A 22,036-nucleotide genomic window follows, 5' to 3' on the forward strand; every position below is an offset into this window, starting at 1 on the left:
GTATGTAAGATCCAAATCAAACCCTCCTTCCTAAACCACCACAAAAGAAACTAGGGTGGACGTTTGGGTACCCATTCGGGTTCGGTTCGGGTCTATTCGGGTTTCGGGTTTTCGGGGTCAAAGATTTTAGCCTCATTCAGGTATTTCTAAATTTCGGTCCAGGTTCGGTTCGGATCTTTGCGGGTTCGGTTCGGGTTCGGATAACCCATTTAAATGATTTTTAAAATTTAAAAATTCATTATATATTTTAAATTTCTCAAAATCTATTAATAAAATAAAATATCACATATAAATTTGAATAACATATGTTAAAATACCTAAACTTAACAAATAAATTAGTTTGGTTTCAATATTTTGATAGAGAATCAATAGATATTTCAAGTATTTTTGGTGTTTTGAGTATTTTTTAGCTATTTTAGACATTTATTTTTGACTATTTGTATATATATTCAAATATCTTAAACAACTTAAAAGTATCTTATATATTTTGGATGTTTCAGTATACATTAAGTCTAAAGATAATTAATATATTTATGTATATAAATCTATTTCAGATACATTCGGGTATCCGAAATACTTCGGTTCGGGTCGGGTCCGAAATTTGTGTTATTATAATTGTTAACTAAGTTCAAAAAAATTACAAAATATGTAGATTCACTACTTTTTTTTAATTTTTATCTTATATATCATGCAAAAAAATATTGTACAAAACAAATTTGTATCAAAATTTTAAGATTATTTGTATTAATCAAAATATATGAGATATCTGTAATTATTCGTAAATATATCTATTTATTTTTCAGATATCCATTTTTCCGAATATCCATTTTTTACGAAACAAAGCAAATTGAAAAATTAGATATCCGTGACATACGAAGCAAATCACAAATACCTTCAAAAATCTGGATATCCGATCCGTGCCCAAGCCTAGACAAAACTACAATATTAAAATGTTATCCGATGTTGACAAAGGAAAAAACTGTATTTACCCAAAATAGGTATAAACCCCTCCCAAAATAGGTATAAATCCCTTTTGGGTGATGTGATTCTAACAAATGTTGCTTTTCAGTTTAAATAGTAAAAGTTGGTTTTGTTTGCCCAATTTTAACTATTTTAATGTGTGACATCACCAAAGCCACTTTATTCCTTTCTTCCTCTATAACCATTTTCTTATCATATCACCCAAATTTTGATCCGGGAAACCAAATTTAATTACTAAAATTAAAACCTTCATTTTCATGGTGGCTGTTGAAAATAATTAGAAACAAAACAACAAAATTAAAAATAAACATCCTATAGTCCCTTGATTTGGCTGACCTCAACAATGGTTCGAAGCATACAGGGTTTACATAAAGAGATGAAAAAGGTGGTACTAAAATAAAAGACTAATTAAGAACAATCAACTCCATCAGAAAGAAAAAAAAAAACTGTTTTGTTAACCAAACAGAAACAACTTAATCTTCTTGTTTAAAGGAGATGACACAATAAAACAAAATGATACTAATAATCTCGTTCTTTCCTTTTGCCTCGTCTTGCACGTTGCTGGATCTTCACCAATGTCGGAAAATAAGAGCACACGAGTGGCATACTAGTGTATTCTCCAGTTTTTTCTCGGTGGTATCTATCCTCTCCGAGATCCAATGTTTTGTAATATCCATTCTCCCCAATTAGGTAAGCTGTACTGTGGATATATTCTTTGTCTTTATCGAAAATCAGGGCGAGTTTTTGTTCCCCGTCAATGATGAAACTCCCACCGGAAAAATCAAACTGATGAAGACCAAAGAATGGTTCAATATCCACTGATAAAAACACCTTTCTCCATGACACTGCATTAGGCTCAATTCTATTTGTAACCCATATCTCTACTAGACACGATGAATCCCCCTGATATAACACTGCAAGCTGCTCTTCTCTAACACTAGACAGGGCCACAGTTTCCTCAGCATGAGAGTGAAACGGCATAGGCAGACGCGGTCCAAATCTCTCTCTTTTAAAATCAAAACAAAGCAGAAACGTCTCTTGGTCTGTTACGTCTATTTCTCCTTCTCCGTCCCATTCCATTTTTTCTTTAGCAAAAAAGTAAGCACTTCCCTTCAAAGACAATCCATGATGATAATAATCCATCTCCCAGTCAGCATTGACATCAAGATCCCTCCATGAGTTAGACTTTAAATCGTAGATCTCACATACAACATAAGGGTTTCTGAATGTGGCGTAATCATCCAAAAACCTCAATATTTTTTGGTTCTTGTTTACGTCGTAACCGAGAGCATATATGTCGCGTTTGTGGAAAGCTATCCTGGGTTTGATCCGCCTAGTTTGTCCCAAGTACGGGTTCCAAACCACGAGCCTACGCTTGTCTTTGGTCGAGCATAAGAGTAACCCGTTGCAGTGAAAAACTTTTGATATCTCGGGATCAGAATTATTTAAGCTAGTAAGCTTACCTTCTTTAACATATGGAGCAACGTCCAAGTCGTCCTTATGGTTGAGGCTACCATGGAAATCGACGCTCATTAACCAAAGCCTAAACTGAGACCTCATGATTATCAGCCTTGACAACCCTTTAACAAAGTGTTTTGCAAAGTCTGGATCCCTAGATAAAGTGTTCCACCGTTTGCATGTAGAGCGCACCTTTCTCATAGATGTCATCAGTGGAACCCTCGATAGTACATTCTCTACCAAATCCTGTGGAAGATCAGAGATCTTCGTCATCTTTTCAAGTTTCAACGAAGGAAGGCTGTAATAATATGAGTGTGACGGCTTTTCTTTTTTTCCTCCCTCGCTTTCTTTTTAATAGGTAAAAGAGGCTAGGTTAACCTTTGCCCAAAAAAATACAAAAAAATCTTTTACAAAAAAAATTAACAGAAAAATGGAATATATAATATAGATATACATATTGATTCAAATAAAGGAATAATAATGTTGGGACATTAAAATTTTATTAATTTAATATACAGTAAGACTTCTTTAAACTAATAATGTTGGGACTTTAAAATTTTATTAATTTATATAGATATTAATTTACAAAAAAATCATATTTTTAGATTTTTTATTTTTAAACATTTTATTTATAAAATGAAAATATATTTGATTTTACTGTATATACATTATTTAAATTATTGAAACTTTTATATTGTTTTATTATCTTATTTCGTGTATACTTTTATGTTTCATAAATTTGTAATGTGGTTTTCAATATAATTTTACTAAATATTATCAAAATATATTTAAATGTTAAGAAAAATATAGTTATTTTTACTGTGAATATAAAACTAACAATATAATGTTTAGTTTTTACTTATATAATATATATATATAGATTATTAATTTATGATTTTAATGGGATATATTTACATGCGAATTTTAAAAAATTTATTATCTTATTATTTTATCGATTTGTGTCATATTTTACACCGGTCCAAATTAGGACAACGAAATTTATTATTTTATAGAAATTATTAATTTATCGAATATTAATTTATAGAGGTTGTATTGTATGTGTTTTCCAAAACATGGAGATTGCAGTAAGAAAGCTCAGAAAAAAGCTTCTTTTAATTTTATTTTATGTATTGTATGTAATGTTTCCTTTTATTTTAGATATGCATTTAATTGTATTTGTATTATTTTATGTGTAATGCTATATTTTATATAAATAAAATAGTTGTTAAAAAAATTTGTGTTTCCCAAAAAAAATTATTTAACCGGCGATTGAACGGGATGGGAGGATGCAAGATTGAATATTAAAAAAAATGTTTTTGTAAATGCTTAATTAAACCTCTAATACGCGTTCCTTTAACTACAATGTTATAAACACGATTTTGTTAATCTACTAACATGGCATGCTTAATAATTCTCAGGTAAGAGGACCCAGCACAGGAATTGATTTCACTTTTGTGCCTCTCTACGTTTTGGATTGCGTTGCATGCTGATAATTTTCTGATGCTGATGTGATCACCAATGGAAATATGAATGAGAATAAGCATGAAAAAGTAATATAGTCCAGATTGATAGTTGACTTGAGTCATTCGTGAAGGCACACTTTCTTTCTTGACAGAAAAACCTGTGGAATGCATGGGGACCAATCTCGCCATTTTGTCACTCTGAAACGGATCAAGTTGCTCTTCCTGATGAAGAAACTGAAACTAGCTTTCATCTTAAAGGAGAAGGTGAGAATATGAACTTCTAGCTATTTTGTATCATTGTTTGTAATAATTGCTATATTGATGATAACGAAATCACTATATTTTGAAACTGTAGACAGGTTACCTATAGAGGATTAATGGTCCCTTCTGGACATGGATCATTTGAATTCTTTGCTAGCAACTGAAGCCTTGAAACTTGAAAGCCAGAGGCTTTGTCTTCCAATTGTTGGAAAACTTGTGGTGAGTGCCTGTTTGCATGGCTTGTGCTTGTTTTTGTTGGATCAAATAAATAGCCCAATAGCTTTTATTTAAAATGTGAATATGCATCGACGGATCATTTTGGGGATTAAAGTGTTTTTTTTGGATGAAATTTGCATGCTTTACATTAGCCAAAAATAATATGATTAAGATAGAAGTTTAATATATAATAACGTAACGAGAATGTTTATGATAAGTCCATAATAGTAAACCAAAGATACAATAACGTGAGAATGTTTATGATAAGTCCATAATAGTAACCCAGAGATACAATAACATTTTTATTAAGACAGAATAACATTGATCTAGGTTTATCATAAGTTCGATATAGTCACTCAAATATGGTTAGGATAGACGAGGAAGATGAGATGAGATCAACACCTACACAATGCGGTAGTGCACGAGGACAAACCTGCCGAAACTATATAGTATAAAAGATAGTATTAATACATTGAAACTGATTTTAAGATTAATTTTAAATTTCAAATAAATTGATTACCTAGGGTAGCACCGGTGTAACCTGCGGCTATAAGTGGGAGCAACAGGACGAAGGGGTCGAGACTGGGTAACTCTGATAGTGTGCTCGCCATGTCTGCGAGTAAATCGACGCGTCCCTACGAAGCCGTTCCTGTAGTTTAAGAACCGGTGGCAATAGAAAAGATAAAGCCCTTCGACCCCACGTCGGGGATTTTGGTTGGTGGAAACCGTCAAACTCTCCCGATGACTGAGAATACTGTAAACATCGCTAGCACTGAGCCAGTTGTCCTCAGAGCGCCGGATGATATTCCCAACGTCCGCTGCAACAAAAACAAATTACGATATACAATAATAGTTTCATAAGATTCGTCATGTGAATATTATTATGTTAACGAGTCAGAATAATAGTTTGAATATCGTTATTCTCCGACGACGCGTTGATGAAGATGATGAAATGCACTTCTCCCTCTTAAGACGATCGCGTCACACAAAAAGAGGAAAGAGAAAAGCACACACTAAGATCGAGCTGAGTAAGTAACCACCATCTTCCTCTGACTACTCTTCACACCGTGGCGTCAGATACGTGTAGCGTCACGTTGAAAGAGAAGAGGAGGAAAGTAAAAGCACGTCTAACGAGTAAAGATCGATATGGGAAGAAAATCAGTGAACGAAACAGAGGAGGAGATGGGGGAGAGAAGAATCAAACGGAGAAATTATATGAAATGACTCGACGGTTTCACGGCGAGGAGAAAAATTGATCTATTCAGTGTAATGTATAAGGGGAGAAGATACTTACGGTGGTTGCGGTGGTTCGTCTGAAGATTCCTTATCCCGCTCATCCGGTTGTTCTCTGCTATCTGGCTATTCTCTAGATTCATTTTGTAAATTTCTTCTCTCTCACTCTAGTCTCGCTCTAGTCTCGCTTTAGTCTACTCTACAAAATCTGTTATGCGTGCGTGTTGGTATATAACCTCGAAGAAAGATATTTGTGGACCCCGTATAGCTTTTCTGTTTGTGTGAGTGACAATAAAGAAAATTTGTTAGAGATGACACGTGGGAAGCTGCGGTTTTCAGGTGGAAGAATAAATTGACAGTAAAGAAAATCTATAAGATATTAGATAAATGTTAGCAGAAAAGAAGTCGTCTATGCCCGTTTCCCATGTTATATTTGTCACTAGGTGAATTCCCGGGTGTTACATATTGGTTATATTCTGTTCAAATTATCGGGTTTGATCTCATCAAGAGTTCTCTTGGGCTTTTGACATTTTGGTATATGACCTGCAATTCTCATGGGACTTTCTTAAGGTTTTAGTTGAAGATAACGAATGGTTACCAGAAACCGAATGGCATTTATTATGTAAGTTACTTTTTATAACCCACCTATGTTTTGCGGATGACCTGATGGTGTTTGTGGAGGGGTCTAAAGAGTCTGTTAAGGAAGCTCTATCAGTATTTGATAAATTTGCTGATTGGTCTGGTCTGCATATCAGTATAGCGAAGTCTACGTTATACTTAGCGGGAGTTTCTGAGGAGGAGGAAGTAAGAATTTTGTCAAATTTCTCATTTGCAAAAGGTGTGCTTCCTATCAGGTATCTTGGTCTCCCATTAATGACTAAAGCTATGAGAAAGCAGGATTATTTCCCACTGGTTGAGAAGATCAGATGCCGAATCAGTACCTTAACAAGTAAATTTCTCTCTTACGCGGGAAGACTTCAACTGATTAAAGCTGTGCTAATGAGTTTGGTGAATTTCTGGGCCACGGTCTACCTTCTACCCAGTAAGTGTATTCAGGAAATAGAAAGTCTCTGTGGAGCTTTTCTATGGACAGGGCCTGAATTAAAAGTCATGGGAGCTAAGGTTGCTTGGAACGTTGTCTGTCAGACTAAGCAAGAAGGAGGATTGGGTATTAGAGCTCTCAAAGTCGTCAACAGAGTTAATGTGTTAAAGCTTATTTGGAGAATGCTTTCGGGTGCTTCATTGTGGGGGAAATGGGTGGAGAGTAACTTGTTAAAACATAAGACATTTTGGGAGATAAGTGAGAAATCTCAAGTAGGCTCTTGGATGTGGAGGAAGATGGTAAAGATGAGAGATGTAGCCAGGTCTTTTCATAAGAAAGAGTTGGGGAGTGGGGAAACGACTTCGTTCTGGTTTGATGACTGGTCAATAAGAGGATCTCTCTTCACTCTGCTAGGCGAGAGAGGCATAGTTGATATGGGTATTAGCAGAGAAGCTACAGTTAAGGAAGCAGTAAGTGTTACAAGACAAAGGAGGCATCGCTCTCAGTTGCTAAATAACATTGAGTCTGATTTGGTTATTGTTAAAGAGAAGCTGAGAGATGAAGTGGAAGATGTAAATATGTGGAGGAGGAAAACGGGTTTTAAACAGAAGTTCTCGACATATGAAACCTGGTTGTTAATGAAAATTGAAACGGGGAGATGTGACTGGTCAAGAAGCATCTGGTTCTCTCAAGCGACCCCAAAGTATGCATTCATAGCCTGGTTAGCAGTAAAAGATAGACTGTCTACGATGGACAGAATCTCCAAGTGGAATCGGGATGTTGATGTGATCTGTGTGCTCTGTAAGAGAGAGTCGGAGTCGAGAAGCCATTTATTTTTTGACTGCTCCTACTCTTCTCAGGTATAGGAGTATATTACAAAAGGTATACTTCTCAATGAGTACACAAATGTTTGGTCAGACATATTGACCATCATCAAGGAGGAGAGAATAGAAATGAAGAAGAGATTTTGTCTTAGATATGCTTTTCAGGTTACTATCCATGTCTTGTGGAGAGAAAGGAACAGGATCAAGCATGACGAGAAGCCATTGCCGATAGTAGCTGTTATGAAGTTGGTGGATAAGGGGATGCGAAATAAGTTGAGTATTATGAGAACAAAAGGAGTTAAAGGGTGGGAAGAAGGATTACAATTTTGGTTTAGCACAAGAGTTTAAAATTTTTTAAAAAGTTAAGATCATAGGAGTTATGAGTTTATAAAATAAACAAAGGTCACACTTGTTGTAAGAAGAGTTTTTTGATGAATAAATTTAACATTCATTCAAAAAAAAAAAAGATTAAAAGCTCATCCGAGGATGAACCCGCACGTTGCAATCTTGTTACGTTGTTGGCTAACTGAGTAATTTTGCTGAGTAATTATAGCTGAATGAAAGAAACCAAGAAAGTTATCTCGTTTTCTTTTGTAGTTATTTCAACTTCACCATACTATAAAATCTCATTTACAAACTATCTTTATATTGATCTTCTTTAAAAAAATGAATCTTTATCGTCAATAGTTTTTTTTTTTTTTTTTGTGAAACTGCATTCATTAAAACTTAAACATTTAAAACATTACAGCTAGAGCTTGTTTGGCAACAGAGTCTGCCCTATCATTGTTTGCTCTAGGAATAAACTTAAACTGGATAGCATTAAAGGAAGTAGATAGGAGATAAATGTCGTTGAGGAGTCCTGCGATCTCAAGATTCCTTCCCTTTGAATTCAGAAGCTTGATGAGAGACTGAGAATCCGAGAGAATCAGGAGAGAGTTAATCCCTTTATCAATAGCAGAGGTCATAGCTTTTCGCAAAGCCAAGGTTTCCGCAAAGAGGGGCGACTTTACAAAGGTTGCAGTCGCTGAGTATGATGATGACGATCCCGTATCATCGATGATCCATCCAAGTCCCGCAAAGCCCGTTGAGGCGTTCCAAGCAGCATCTGTGTACATGCGCGTTGTTGAGGTACTTAGAGGAGGATCCTGGTTGATGCTAGGAGGTCTCTGGCTCGGAGTTAGCGGTGGAGTTTGAGCAAGCGTCCATTCTCGAGCTTCACAGGTCGCTTTTTTTAGAGTCTCCTCTGGTGTGAATTTTCTCTGTTGGAAGGTCAATTGGTTTCTTGATATCCATAGATTCCAGCAGATCGAAGCAGTCAGCGTTCCTGGTCCCAGTCCCACCGGTGGAAGAGATGGGATTCTTCTTATCTGATCAATAGTTTTTAATTGCCCTTTTTGTCTTCATTTCAATGTGTCTATCATCCAAGTTACTTACTTCCTTTCTTCATGTGCAAACATCTTTTCTTTCTGATACTCAAATCAAATCACCCAAAATTCGATCCAAGAAACCAAATTTACTAAAATTAAAACCTTTATTTTCATGGTGGCAATGGCCACAATCATAGAGAGGTATAGAACACTGTTGAAAATAACTGGAAACAACAACAAACAAAATTAAAAGTAAACATACTACAGTCCCTTGATTTAGCTTGCCTCACCACAATGCATGGTTGGAAGCATACAAGGTCTACATGAAGAGATGAAAAGAACTGATAGTAAAATAAAAGACTAATTTTTCTTTTTGATCAAACAATAAAAGACTAATTAAGAATTATTATTCAGCAAGGAACTCCATCAGCAAAAACTGTTTTATTAATCAAACAGAAACAACTTAATCTTGTTTAAAGGAGATGACACAATAAAACCAAATGATTCTAATAATCTCGTTCTTTCCTTTTGCCTCGTCTTGCACGTTGCTGGATCTTCACCGATGTAGGAAAATAAGAGCACACGAGTGGCATACTAGTGAATTCTCCAGTTTCTGCTCGGTGGTATGTATCCTCTTGGAGATCCAATGTTTTGTAGCATCCATTCTCCCCAATTAGGTAAGCTTTATTGTACATTTCTTCTTCGTCTTTATCAAAAATCACTGCGAGTTTTTGTTCCTCGTCAATGATGAAACTCCCACCGGCAAAATGAAGCAGATGGGGACCAAAGAGTGTTTCAATATCCACTGATAAAAACAACTTGCTCCATGACACTGCATTAGGCTCAATTCTATTTGTAACCCATATCTCTACTAGACACGATGAATCCCCCTGATATAACACCGCAAGCTGCTCTTCTCTAACACTAGAGAGGGCCACAGTTTCTTCAGCATGAGAGTGAAACGGCAGAGGCAGACGCGGTCCAAATCTCTCTCTTGTAAAATCAAAACAAAGCAGAAACGTCTCTTGGTCTGTTACATCTATTTCTTCTTCTCCTTCTTCTCCTTCTTCTCCATCCCATTCCATTTTTTCTTTAGCAAAAAAGTAAGCACTTCCCTTCAAAGACAATCCACGATGATAATAATCTATCTCCCAGTCAGCATTGACATCAAGAACCCTCCATGAGCTAGACTTTAAATCGTATATCTCATATACAAAATAGGGGTTTCTAAATGTAGTGTTATCATCCAAAAACCTCAATATTTTTTGGTTCTTGTTTACGTCGTAACCGAGAGCATAGATGTCGCGTTTGTGGAAAGCTATCCTGGGTTTGATCCGCCTAGTTTGTCCCAAGTACGGGTTCCAAACAACGAGCCTACGCATGTCTTTGGTCGAGCATAAGAGTAACCCGTTGCAGTGAAAAACTTTTGATATCTGGGGATCTGAATTGTTTAGGCTAGTAAGTTTACCTTCTTTAACATATGGAGCAACAAAGTCGTCCTTATTGTTGAGGCTACCTTGGAAATCGACGCTCATTAACCAAATCCTAAATTCAGATCTCATGATTATCAGCCTTGACAACCCTTTAACAAAGCGTTTTGTAAAGTCGGGATCCTTAGATAAAGCGTTCCACCGTTTGCATGTAGAGCGCACCTTTCGGGTAGATGTCATCAGGGGAAGCCTCGATAGTACATTCTCTACCAAATCATGTGGAAGATCAGAGATCATCGTCATCTTTTCAAGTTTCAACGAAGGAAGGTTGTAATATGAGTGTGACGGCTTTTCTTTTTCCTCCCTCCCTCTCTTTTAATAGTTAAAAGAGATTAGGTTAACCTACCTGAAAAAAAAAATATATATATATTGAATGTTACAAAAAAAAGTTATATATATATTGATTAAAATAAAAGAATAATAGAATATGTGTTTTCCAAAACTTTTTTATTTAATCGGCGATGTTAACCCGATGGGAGGATGCACAATTTTTTTAATCTATTAACATGGCATACTTATCATTCTCTGGTGAGAGGACCGAGAACAGGATTTTATTTCACTTTTGTTCCTCTCTACGTTTTGGATTGCGTTGCATGCTGATATTTTTCCGATGCTGATGTGATCACCAATGCAAATATGAATGATAATAAGCATGAAAAAGTAATATAGTCCAGAAAAACCTGTGGAATGCATGGGTATCAATCTCGCCATTTTGTCACTCTGAAACGGATCAAGTTGCTCTTTCTGATGAAGAAACTGAAACTAGCTTTCATCTTAAAGGAGAAGGTGAGAATATGAACTTCTAGCTATTTTGTATCATTGTTTGTAATTGCTATATTGATGATAACGAAATCACTCTATTTTGAAACTTTAGACAGGTTACCTATAGAAGATTAATGGTCTCTTCTGGACATGGATCATTTGAATTCTTTGCTAGCAACTGAAGCCTTGAAACTTGAAAGCCAGAGGCTTTGTCTTCCAATTGTTGGAAAGCTTGTGGTGAGTGCCTGTTTGCATGGATTGTGCTTGTTTTGGCTTATTCTGTATCATTAGCTCCGGTCTCTTAGCCGGGGTTCTTAACAAATGATTTGATATTTTTTGTTTTTCTTTATTTTTTTTTTTATTTTTTTTTTGGCTAAGAAACGGCTCTTATATCTTTTATTTAAGAAACGGTTATTAGTTTTTCTTAGCTAAAATCTAAAAAAAAAGTTAAAAATCGTCTTTTATCCGAAACTAAGAACCTCATTTAAGAGACTGGGATTAATCATGGTCTTAGAGTGTTTTCTGAGTGCTTTTTATGATTTTTTGTGTGTTTTAAGTTGATATTCTAGATCTCACGCATGTTTGTTAGCTTAGCTGTTGATGTCATGCACGCTATGCAGTCTTCCATATTATCGCTGAGATCGAAGGTAAAAAGTGTAAATAAGAAAAGACGCACATAATACAACTAAGCGGGATATAGACCAAACGGACTTCACAACTGTAGAGACTGATCTCCTCCGAGTTTATGGCGACTCTCAACCATGAGAATAATAGAAGGCGGTTCTTGTTACCTGTGAAGTTAGCATTAGTTGTATACAATGAATCTTTTGCCTATGTTGATGTTCAAAAAATCTCTAAGGAAAAAAAGATGTAGATACGAAAATTTAAGGTTCGAATTAATATCCGTCTGATCACTGATTCACCGTTTTGCCACGCTGCTTTTTCCTTATGGATTGACATTTGACACATTCCAGATCTTTCCCATTTGCTTATTTAGAAGTTGCACTTTTCTCATCTCACATGTGCCGTTTCTTTTTTTTGTGTGTAGACTTCTTGTCGTTCTTTTTAATATATCTTGTCGTTTTCCCCAGAGTGCCGCATCAATGCAATTTGGACTACGTATTTCAGTGTTTTGATGTGCTTAACGAACGCGACAAATGACGTTATCATTCTCATTTGTTAAGTGCAACCAACAGAGACACCAACACTTGGTGACCAAGTGATCCTTATTTAAATAACAATTCTAGATAGATAACAAGAACAAATAAAACAAAAGCTTTTTGAAGATGTGTTTGGATAAGATTATATTTGGCAACACGTCAAGAACATCATAGTTTATATGCAAAACGAACACGAATGGAATGGACTCAATTGATGGTTATTTTAGTATTTTCAATATTCATCTCTCTTAGATTACAAACTTTTTTTGGTAAAATAGATTACAAACTTTTTATACCTTTTGTTACTTTTTTTTTTTGAAACTACCTTTTGTTACTTGTCATTTACATAGTTTTTTCACTTCTCTTCTATGCCAAAATTGGGTTCTTTTAGTTAAGAAAATGAAATTAAAAAGTAGTTTCTTTTTGTAAATTAAAAATAGTTTTGTGGTCTTCTTTTGGTGAATATGTCACAGCACCGCCAAAACTATCGCTTTATAATTAAATAACTATGTTTTATTGGTGAAAATTAATAAAAACGTTGGAGAACATAGAATCAGCGAAGACTTTATATGGTTTTATCGAGTTTGCGACGGGTATTAGTTAATGACTTTACACTATAATAACGTGTTTGGTTCTCGTAATTTGACTAGGTAATACCAACCGTACACGAGGCAGTTTCAGTAGTATGGAAGCAAAACGAAAGAACCAGTATGTGGTTATTGCTATTTTTTTCTTGAAAACTTTAAAAATACAGAACACTCTAAACAAATATAGTTATAGAGCTTTGTTTTTATTCATTTTTGCTATTCTTTTCTTGAAAACTTTAAAAATACAGAACACTCTAAACAAAGAAGCGGTTATTGTACAAACGTTTTTTTGTTTGAATAAACTTTTACATTCAACAGAAAATGGAGTGTGCCTAGAGTATATGTAGTTTTTTATAGTATATAAATTATATTTTTGATTTTTTTTCGACCCCGGTACAAAAAATTTCTGGCTCCGCCACTGGTCACATCTGTATTTATGATTCGATATAATCAACAAAATTGAATAATGATGCTAAAACGCATGTGCAGTTAGTTACGATTTAATACGAATAAAAAGAAGCTTAGGCTATACACTATACTTTCAGTGGCCAATAACCCCATATCGGAAGGTATGACAAAGAATAAACATAATAAAAAATAACAATTTGTTATGTATGGACCAAATTAAGTATACATGTGCTAATTGCTAATCAAGGCAACGAACGAACGTAACCACATGGAAGGATTCTCGTTTGCCAACTAGTATTTCTACTCTGGGTTCACACACAAAACGCCACGTGTCCTATTATTTACAGCGTGGATTCAAGAGATTAGAGACTAAGATCATCTCTATCCCCACTCCATAATTTACTGCAAAATGAAGTGAAAAGTAAAGTAATGAAGAAACAAAAAAGTGATTATTCCATAAATGGAGTGATTTTTTATTGTTTGTTCATACTCCATTTTCCACTCCATATTTGGAGTAAATTATGGAGTGGAAATGGAGATGCCCTAACTAAAAATAATTAAAAAGGAAATTCTGACAACCAAATCCTTCAATCAAATTGAATCAATCACTAACCGTCTAAACATAGATGAGTATATATCCAATCCCAGAAATAAGAAAAAAAATTGTAACGAATAAAACAGAAACTAATTACATAATAATAGTAGACTAATTATTATATTCTTAGAGATAAATCTTCTTTTTTGATGACTTGGTCGCGACCGGTCAACAAAAGCGGTTTTTTACCGGTCAACGGACTTAGAATCTCATCGTCGACGACTGGGTCGTGATGAAGGCTGAGCTCCGGTAACGCCGGGAGATTCAGATCTATAATCACACGGTTGCTTCGTTCTTCCGAAACCGTACTTGACACGCTTCCACTGTGGCTCACCGACTTGCTTCCGCCGCCGAGGTTCCCTTCGTAGTGGCAGCGTTTGTGACCGCCTAGAGCTTGACCCGTCGGAAACACTTTATGGCAGATGGAACACTCGTGGATCTTCCCGGAAGGAGCGATGGTTGTGGAAGTCGGATGCTTTTCTCCGGCGATGCTCGGAGCTGTTGAATCACCGGCGGTTGGAGGTTTGATGCGGTGGCTGGCTTTGTGGCCGCCTAAAGCCTGATACGAAAGAAACGCTTTTCCGCAAACGCTACAGTTATACGAAAGCTTCGTCGTCCTTTCTTGAGGCGGCGGCGGCGGTGACGGTTGAAATCGCGTCCGCGGCTGGTCTTTGGCGAGCATGAGGAGACAGAGAGCGAGATACTCTTCCTCCGAAGGATCCTGACTTTGGGATTTAGCGTGAAGTCGAGGCGGCGTGGAGGAAGAAGGGCTGGGAGAACGCTGGCGTTTCGAGCGTTTGCGTTTCAGCCAAGGCTCCAAGAAAACGGCGTCGTTCATCAGATCATCCGTTGCTCCGATCCTATCTTTTCGGACTGTGAACGGGGACGTAGTTGTCGGAGAGTTCATCGCTTCGAGAGCCATAAATCAGACGAATCTTTCTGTGTTGTGTTGTGTCTTTCTTCGTTGATTTTATATCAGAAAATTTGAGAAATTTCAGAGTATTATCGCTGGAGAGAAAGAGAGAAGAAGATGGAGTGAAGTGCTGAAGAAAGGTCTGTTTTTATATGGAAATCTACGTGGCCGATGAATATTAAGTCGGTCAATAATGTTTATCTCTTTATTGCGTCATCTATACACACTCTGTTGCTTAAGAGGCCTGTATACTATAGTAAATAACTAAATATAGAAGGAAATTTTTATAGAGTAGAAATAAATTATAATCTCAACAATGATTTTATAATTATTGTACAACATTTTAGCTTTTGAATATGTGTCAGGTTAAAAATAAAAGATGATGCACAAATGCTATGGGATACAAACTATATTAACCTATCAAATCTGAGGTTAGCACCTTTTATTTTCTTTAACACTTTCATATTTATGTCTTCTATTTATTTTATAAAAATAGCCTATTGATAATAATTTTATGTATAAAAATATTTTATAAATAAATAATCTTCGATTGTTAACTAAATTTGACCAAAAGCTGATAAAACAAAAACTACATTTGACCAAATAAACTAAGCGAAGTATCGATGAATTTACTGTACGTACCGGGTTCTTGGTCACGGCTGACCTAATCAGGTATTAGCCATCACGAGTGAGAGACCAGTTCAAAGTCAAAAACCAGAAAATAAACTGGCAAACCCAAAAATAGATGAGATTTTAGCTAATATAAAAAAATAAATTAAATAAAAAAGGGCCTTACCTTTCCCGTGGAGCTGGCTTATGTGTTGGCTACGAGCCACGAGACGTGTGGGGCACGTCTTAAACCGAACGCGTACACGCCTAATTACGGTTTTATCGGTACTAATCTTTCCATGATTTATCGAATATTTTCGATTAATTATCATTATCTCACTAGCATGGTCTCAATGATTAGTTAATCCTTACCGCATGACAACAATCACTAACTAATCATTTAATGAATTTCTCAGAAAATACTTAGAATAACTCGTTAATATTCGTCAAATGAAAGAAACACCTGGATGCCTCGAGAATACGTAGGAATGTTGAGCTAACTTCAGTGGAGTTGAGTGTAGGTGAGGACAAAGATCGTCTGTGGCGTGCCGTACCGTGTTAGCAACTAAAAGGCGGCGTGTTTATAGGACACGTGGTAGTTCCGTTACACTTGTAGGCCGATGTCACTTTTCTTGTTATACCCAACAAGCAAAAATAGTGGACGTGATTTATCCAAACGCGTTGGCGGAAACGTCACGTGGCGGCGTTTAAACGTGTCAAATTCATGTGAAGACAAACAATCATAGACATTTTAAGACGCTTTCTCTTATTCTAATCATCTTCTCCTTTGCTTTGTAATAACGTGAAGTGTAATGGGACCTTACGTGGCTGTGCAGTACTGCTGGACTGCTGTTTCCGTTGGTTTCAGTGTTAGCCGCGACATAAAAGTCAGACAGTACTGTCTCTTTGTCGCCACTCCCGACCTTCTTTTGTTTACTGAAGTAAAGTGTGAATATGATTTAAAAACACTGAACAAAGCCTGCATTCAAAAAGCTCAATGTTATACTTCAAGACTGTTTCCAGTGTTGGAAAAAAATGACATTTTGGGGATGTATAGTGTTTAATTTTGCTTTGGTGCTAGTTTAAACCAGTTTGAACTATAACATGTTCCCAACCATACCTCTTACATCAGTTTGCAATTTCTAATATTTGAATGTTTACAGCGTATGTTGTTAGCTTTGTTGAAAGAAAGGTTGCAATCACAGGCTGCTTAGGCTAAGAAGTACTTTTCCTCATATTTGTACTTGTTCTCAGATATGGTTTCAGATGTCATCTGAAATTAGAGGCTGGAAGATAAATTGTTTACCCTGTAAATGCCATCGTCTTCCATCCAATGTGAGTTCCTCATCTTAGCAGAAGGAGTCCAACTGTTTCCTAGGTTTCTATCTACATTTACTACTCTTTTTCAGTCCACCTAAATAAGGGAGGAGGCCATTTAGAATCAGTTGAAAGCTAGTTGGAGGTAACTTGGATGCTAATATGCAATGTTTGTAAAACAAAATCTCTAACTATTTTGTTTTTGTTTCTATTATATTTGAAATATCATAGACTAAACTAGACAAAGGTTTACTTATGCTTTGTCTGTGAGAGAGAGGAGATAATGGGAACAATTTTAATGCGTAGACACACTGCCCTGAATAATCATCCGAATATGATATTGCACTTATGGCACCTTTGCAACCGGAGGCTGTGACAGTTTTGTGAACATTTGGGATGGTAACAACAACAAGAAGCTGTATCAGGTTTAGTAAATGACTTGAAAGCTTTTTGGTTTCACTATCTGAAAATGTTTCTTAGTGTGACACAAAAGTGTATTATAATGTTATATGCTCCTTGTTTCATTTGAAGTATTCGTTAATAAAATTGAAGTGCAACCCATCCAAAGCATATCTAAATCATGAAATGTAGTAAGGAAGAAACAGAAGCATCCTCGACACATGGTGGGTTTTATCTTTGCAAAGAGTGTCCCTAAGTATGAACTTTTAATCCTTTTTTTTATTGTACGAAGTAGAAGTAAATACTGATGATATATTATTACCTAAGAGATACTATTAGATTAATGTGAGCGAAATATATTAAAACACCTTGTATGGAATATGCTATAAAGGTTTTGTAATCAAATTAACTTTGCAAAGAATCAATACTTCTTACATATGAATGAGTGATCACAAACTGACAACACTTAAATGAAGTTTCTACACTTGAACAGACTTGCAATGCTTATAACAAAGTTTCTACCTAATAAAATATTCTTTGTTAATACGATTGAATTCTATCTCTTGTAGCAGCAGCCTCACGTCTTTTGACTCCAACTCTTTTTCATCGGCGACTCTGAAGAACTCACAGTGAACTTCTTTAAGTAACTTCAAAACATTAGCCAATCCACCGTTGCCTTCACTTTCGTCTATCTTCTCCTCAGAGTATGGCTTTGAGTGTCGGCTGTTGTTCATCCTGAAATACTTGTATCTGCTAATTTCAATCAAGTTACGCTTGTGATCAGGCCATACATCACGTGTATCATCCACGATCACCACTCCACGCTCATGAGCCAAAACTAAATCAAGCGTCTTCATGTAAGGACTCTCATCTCTTGTTATCACTCTTTCCCCGAAATAGATTTGCTTCGGATCAATCACGTCCAAGATGAATTTAGAGTAGTCGCGGTTACCCATTGTGTAAGCATACATTGTGAACATCTCATTAGCTTCTTTCAAGAACTCGCGAACATAAGGCCTTAGCTTTGTCAAGAACACCAAGGGATCACCTGGGGCTTTCCACTTGTACAGATCATCCCTTGTATTCGAATCCGCTTCTTCGATTAGATACTTCTCTGCTTGGGTGAGACGTGGAATACGAGTGGTGTGGAGAAGCGTGTGGTCCAAGTCAAGAACTAGATGAAGTTTCTTCTCGTTGGAACAAGAGACTAGTGTGGTAAGGTGTTTTGTCACCGCTACAGCCTCATGGCTTAGCTGTAAACCATGGGAAAGATAATCGAATGCTCTACCTTGAGATTCATCAACTGTTGATTTGCATGTGGTGCAGATTCCGTAACGGACAAACCAGTGACGACATCTACGAGAAGACGGCAAGTAAGAAGACGTGTTGATCACGGGTTCGATTCTTTGTCTTTTGGCTCTCTGTTCAAGAGAAATTTTCTCAACAAGGGACATGGTTTCGTCTCCGTTCGCTTGTAATAAACGTTCAAATATACAAAAACTAAAGTCGAGTATCAACAAAAGTAAAACCCTAGTTTGATCGCAAACCTGTAGAGAAGAATTGTAGAATCGAGTTATTTACTAATGGTTTTACAAGAACAAGTGGAGTCTCTCAGTCTGATATCGTTGTTTTTTTATAGAGAGAGGGGAGCGACTTTTTTGGAAAGTGTTGAAAAAAGGAAAGTCGTTATAAATAGTTGACCATTATGCCCTTAAATCTATTTGTTGTCTTGTGTTTTCCCTTTTTAGACCAATCCGTTGTCTGTGTGTTTCCTTTTTCTTGGGAGCTCTCTCCAACTGTGCCGTGTTCTCCACGCGCAAACATTCCTAATTGACTACTTTCACCCTCTTTAGTCGTATCCTCATGAACCAATTAACAGGCCTGACTTTTACTGTTTTTTTTCTTTTTTGAAACTAAGACTGACTTTTACTGTTTTACATGCCTTTCTGCTTATTTACGAATTTTTTTACTTCTAAATAAATGTGTTGATTAGTGAACTTACTATTTCTAATTTACTAGTCCCTCTGTTATTTGAAAAAAAATAAAAAATTAACAGAACATGTTTTATGTTTCCATTAGTTAATAATAGAATACAAACTTCACAAAAATTAAGTATACTTATTAGAATACTATTGGTCTACTGTGTTTTATGTTTGTAATTGTAGAATTGTGAGTTAAATAAAGGGAAGATGCATAATGTATTAGTATTAGACTATTAGTGTAAGGTGCTGGTGTTCTATCCTTTTCCACTGAGTCAATCTATTTGAACTTTCAGACATTGTTCCTGAGTCTTAGAGATGGTCACAAACAAGTAAATGCTTGAACCGCACACTTGAGTTTAGCAATCTTGTAATGCGAACCCAAGAGCATCATAACTAAACCACTTTAAAAAGATGGCTTTAGAGATATTATGCATATATCTTTTGTATTTGGTTTTGGGTTATAATTCTCTTTAACTGGGTCGATGTGAGAGAGTTTTAAGGCACGAAAGGTCTACCAAACCAATGTGAAACCTAGAACCAAAGCATATCCAAGTTCTGCAGCTAAGTAAAAATGAAGCATCATGATTCATGAACACAAGTTGTTCTTTTCATAGCTAAGAGTGTCCCAAAGATTCGATTGATAATTATTGGGAGATCAAGAAGATCTACCATATCAAAATTATGGAAATACGAAGATAAAAAAATATCTAGGAATTTGAGACGATTTTAGAGTAACCTAGAAAGGTCAAGAAGAATAGAGGGATAACATTTATTTAATATATCATTAAATACTAGTTTAAGAAATTAGGTTGGTTTATTTTCTATATAAATATATATAAGCCGCCATGCTCAAAATCATTACTTTGGAACTTTTGCTATTCATATACAAAAGCTAAAGTTTTTTTTATCTCAACAAGTTTATGTTTTTCATTCACGAAAACAAAATTTTGTGATTAAATTCTCGCTTTCATAAGTTGTTTTTCTACTTCGCAATTGCGAATTACTACTTGGACAATCACAAGTTTTTGTCCCTTATTTGAAGAACCCTATACCCGATGATGACCCGAGCGGTCGGGTGTTGCTGCCAGTTTGACTCTATGATTTGAATATAAACATCGTTTACCCGACGGTCGGGTGTTGCAGTCGATTTGACTATGTGATCGAGTATAAACATCACTTTATTTGCTTCAAGGTAGAGTATATTGCTGATATTTTAAAAAATTTTGTACATTTTCACGTGTTACAATATATGAGCTTGCACGAGGATATTGGAAAATCGAGAAAATCAACCATATCAAAATTATGGAAACATGCAAATAATTAGAAAAAAATCTAAAAAGATCAAGACAAATCTATAGTAATTTAGAAAGGACAAGAAGAATAAAAAAGTAAACATTTTTGTAATATATTATTCTATATTAGTTTAAGAAATCATATTGATTTAATCTCTATATAAGCATATGCATCTTGTAACATTATTTCTGTGATTTCTGTGAGAATCGAATAATATTTCTTCCAATTCATAAACTCTCATTAATTTGTCGATAATTGAATCAAAATATGTTTTAAGTTTTAAGACTTTTAGTCCTATTTTTCTGTATCATGCAGAAGTAAATACTAAAAATACATTCCTTTGTAGTTTCAAATTCTTTGAGCGATCTATACTATTATTACCCAAGAGATACTAAGATTAATGCAAAAGAAATATAAGAAAATACACATATTCATCTCATATGGAATATGCTTTTAAGGTTTCTACTCAAAATAACTTTGCTTCTAAACCTCGATGAAACTTCTACAGAACAACAGATCTTTTTGTTGACACAGTTGAAGTCAATCAATCTCATATAGAATAATATGCTTTAGTTTGTAGAAAAAATAAATTGGATTCGCATTACACTTCTTATACATGAAACGGCGGCGGCGGGGATAAACAGATTTACAACAATTTTTATAATATTTTTTTTTGACAAATTAAAAGATTACTTGTCAGACACGATTGAATGCTATCTCTTGTAACAGCAGCCTCACGTCCTTTGAGGCCAACTCTTCTCTAACCTTAAAGAATCTACGGTGAACTTCCTTTAGTATTCTAAAAACATCAACCAATCCACTCTTGCTTTCACTTTCGTCAGTCTTCTCCTCAGAGTAGTGTTGGCTTCTCTTCATTCTGAAGTACTTGTATCTGCTAATTACAATCAAATTACTCTTGTGATCAGGCCATACATCACGTGTATCATCCACAATCATCACTCCACGCTCATCCGCCAAAACCAAATCAAGCGTCTTCGTACAAGGACTCTCGTCTCTCGTTATCACTCTTTTACCGAAATAGAATCGATCCGGATCGATCAGCTCCAAGATGGCTTCGGCGTAGGAGCGAGTACCCATCGTGTAAACGTGCATGGTGAACATCTTGTTGGCTTCTCTCAAGAAATCTCTAAGGAGAGGCCTTAGCTTTACCAAGAAGTCACTTGATTTCAACTTCCACAGATCGTCCCTAGAACCCGCTTCGCCGATTAGATACCTCTCTGCTTCGGCGAGACGGTAAACTTTTTCGGCTTGGAGGAGCGTGTGGTCCAAGTCGAGGACCAAGTGGAGTTTCTGCTTGCCGAGGGAAGATGATAAAGTTTCGAGGCGTTTGGTTAACGCTACGGCGTCCTGGGTTAGCTGTAAACCGGGGGAAAGATATTCGAACGGTCTGCGGTAGAGGTCAAGTTCGTCGACGATCGAGTTGCAAGCGATGCAGATTCCGTGGAGAGAGACCGAGTGAAGACATGTGTTGGAAGACGGTGAGAAGGAGGTGTTGATCACCGCTTCGAGTACAGACATGGTTTCTCAAACAATATCAGAGGATTTGGTGGCGAATTCACGAAAACGAAGTCTGAGAAAGTAAAGCGTCGAATCGAGTTAAGAGGAGGAAAAAAAAATTGTCTCACGCTTCTGGTCTCATATCGTCTTTATAAAGA

General features: G+C 36.0%; 6 protein-coding genes across 7 annotated transcripts; 1 reads left to right on the forward strand and 5 right to left on the reverse strand.

Annotated features, from left to right (window-relative positions):
- Window positions 1-90: 90 nt before the first annotated feature.
- Window positions 91-2,768, reverse strand: LOC103870169 (F-box/kelch-repeat protein At3g16740-like). Its single transcript, XM_009148274.3, has one exon. It carries the CDS (start codon window positions 2,710-2,712, stop codon window positions 1,501-1,503), a length of 1,212 nt encoding a protein of 403 aa, XP_009146522.1. The 5' UTR covers window positions 2,713-2,768; the 3' UTR covers window positions 91-1,500.
- Window positions 2,769-4,640: 1,872 nt separating this feature from the next.
- On the reverse strand, window positions 4,641-13,214 carry LOC103859815 (F-box/kelch-repeat protein At3g16740). 2 transcript variants are annotated; one of them, XM_033286749.1, is made up of 3 exons: window positions 5,674-13,214; window positions 4,900-5,197; window positions 4,641-4,821 (listed from the first exon to the last, which is right to left on the reverse strand). In XM_033286749.1, the coding sequence occupies exon 1, from the start codon at window positions 10,576-10,578 to the stop codon at window positions 9,352-9,354; it is 1,227 nt and encodes a 408-aa protein (XP_033142640.1). In that variant the 5' UTR covers window positions 10,579-13,214; the 3' UTR covers window positions 4,641-4,821; window positions 4,900-5,197; window positions 5,674-9,351. The 2 variants fall into 2 exon arrangements, with proteins under 2 accessions (XP_033142640.1, XP_033142639.1); XM_033286748.1 differs by having other exon boundaries at window positions 4,900-13,214.
- LOC103860200 lies at window positions 6,279-7,826 on the forward strand. The gene is made up of 2 exons (XM_009137797.1): window positions 6,279-7,455; window positions 7,573-7,826. Exons 1-2 carry the CDS (start codon window positions 6,279-6,281, stop codon window positions 7,824-7,826), a joined length of 1,431 nt encoding a protein of 476 aa, XP_009136045.1.
- LOC117132610 lies at window positions 8,213-8,593 on the reverse strand. Its single transcript, XM_033287355.1, has one exon. It carries the CDS (start codon window positions 8,591-8,593, stop codon window positions 8,213-8,215), a length of 381 nt encoding a protein of 126 aa, XP_033143246.1.
- Window positions 13,215-13,821: 607 nt separating the features above from the next.
- On the reverse strand, window positions 13,822-15,026 carry LOC103859816 (zinc finger protein AZF2). The gene has a single exon (XM_009137393.3). It carries the CDS (start codon window positions 14,767-14,769, stop codon window positions 13,966-13,968), a length of 804 nt encoding a protein of 267 aa, XP_009135641.1. The 5' UTR covers window positions 14,770-15,026; the 3' UTR covers window positions 13,822-13,965.
- A 278-nt stretch (window positions 15,027-15,304) lies between these two features.
- Window positions 15,305-21,952, reverse strand: LOC108871174 (RNA polymerase II C-terminal domain phosphatase-like 5). Its single transcript, XM_018657347.2, has 3 exons — window positions 21,088-21,952; window positions 19,088-19,092; window positions 15,305-18,547 (listed from the first exon to the last, which is right to left on the reverse strand). The coding sequence occupies exons 1-3, from the start codon at window positions 21,897-21,899 to the stop codon at window positions 17,604-17,606; spliced, it is 1,761 nt and encodes a 586-aa protein (XP_018512863.2). The 5' UTR covers window positions 21,900-21,952; the 3' UTR covers window positions 15,305-17,603.
- Window positions 21,953-22,036: the final 84 nt, after the last annotated feature.

This window comes from Brassica rapa, chromosome A03 (assembly GCF_000309985.2).
Source record: "Brassica rapa cultivar Chiifu-401-42 chromosome A03, CAAS_Brap_v3.01, whole genome shotgun sequence".
Lineage (NCBI taxonomy): Eukaryota > Viridiplantae > Streptophyta > Magnoliopsida > Brassicales > Brassicaceae > Brassica > Brassica rapa.

Bases quoted from the DNA above. Each gene is read 5' to 3' on its own strand.
- LOC103870169 (XM_009148274.3), bottom strand. From the start codon at position 2,712: ATGACGAAGATCTCTGATCTTCCACAGGATTTGGTAGAGAATGTACTA.
- LOC103860200 (XM_009137797.1), top strand. From the start codon at position 6,279: ATGGTGTTTGTGGAGGGGTCTAAAGAGTCTGTTAAGGAAGCTCTATCA. The intron at 7,456-7,572 runs GTAAGAGAGAGT...ATGTTTGGTCAG, and splicing joins TGATGTGATCTGTGTGCTCT to ACATATTGACCATCATCAAG.
- LOC117132610 (XM_033287355.1), bottom strand. From the start codon at position 8,593: ATGTACACAGATGCTGCTTGGAACGCCTCAACGGGCTTTGCGGGACTT.
- LOC103859815 (XM_033286749.1), bottom strand. From the start codon at position 10,578: ATGACGATGATCTCTGATCTTCCACATGATTTGGTAGAGAATGTACTA.
- LOC103859816 (XM_009137393.3), bottom strand. From the start codon at position 14,769: ATGGCTCTCGAAGCGATGAACTCTCCGACAACTACGTCCCCGTTCACA.
- LOC108871174 (XM_018657347.2), bottom strand. From the start codon at position 21,899: ATGTCTGTACTCGAAGCGGTGATCAACACCTCCTTCTCACCGTCTTCC.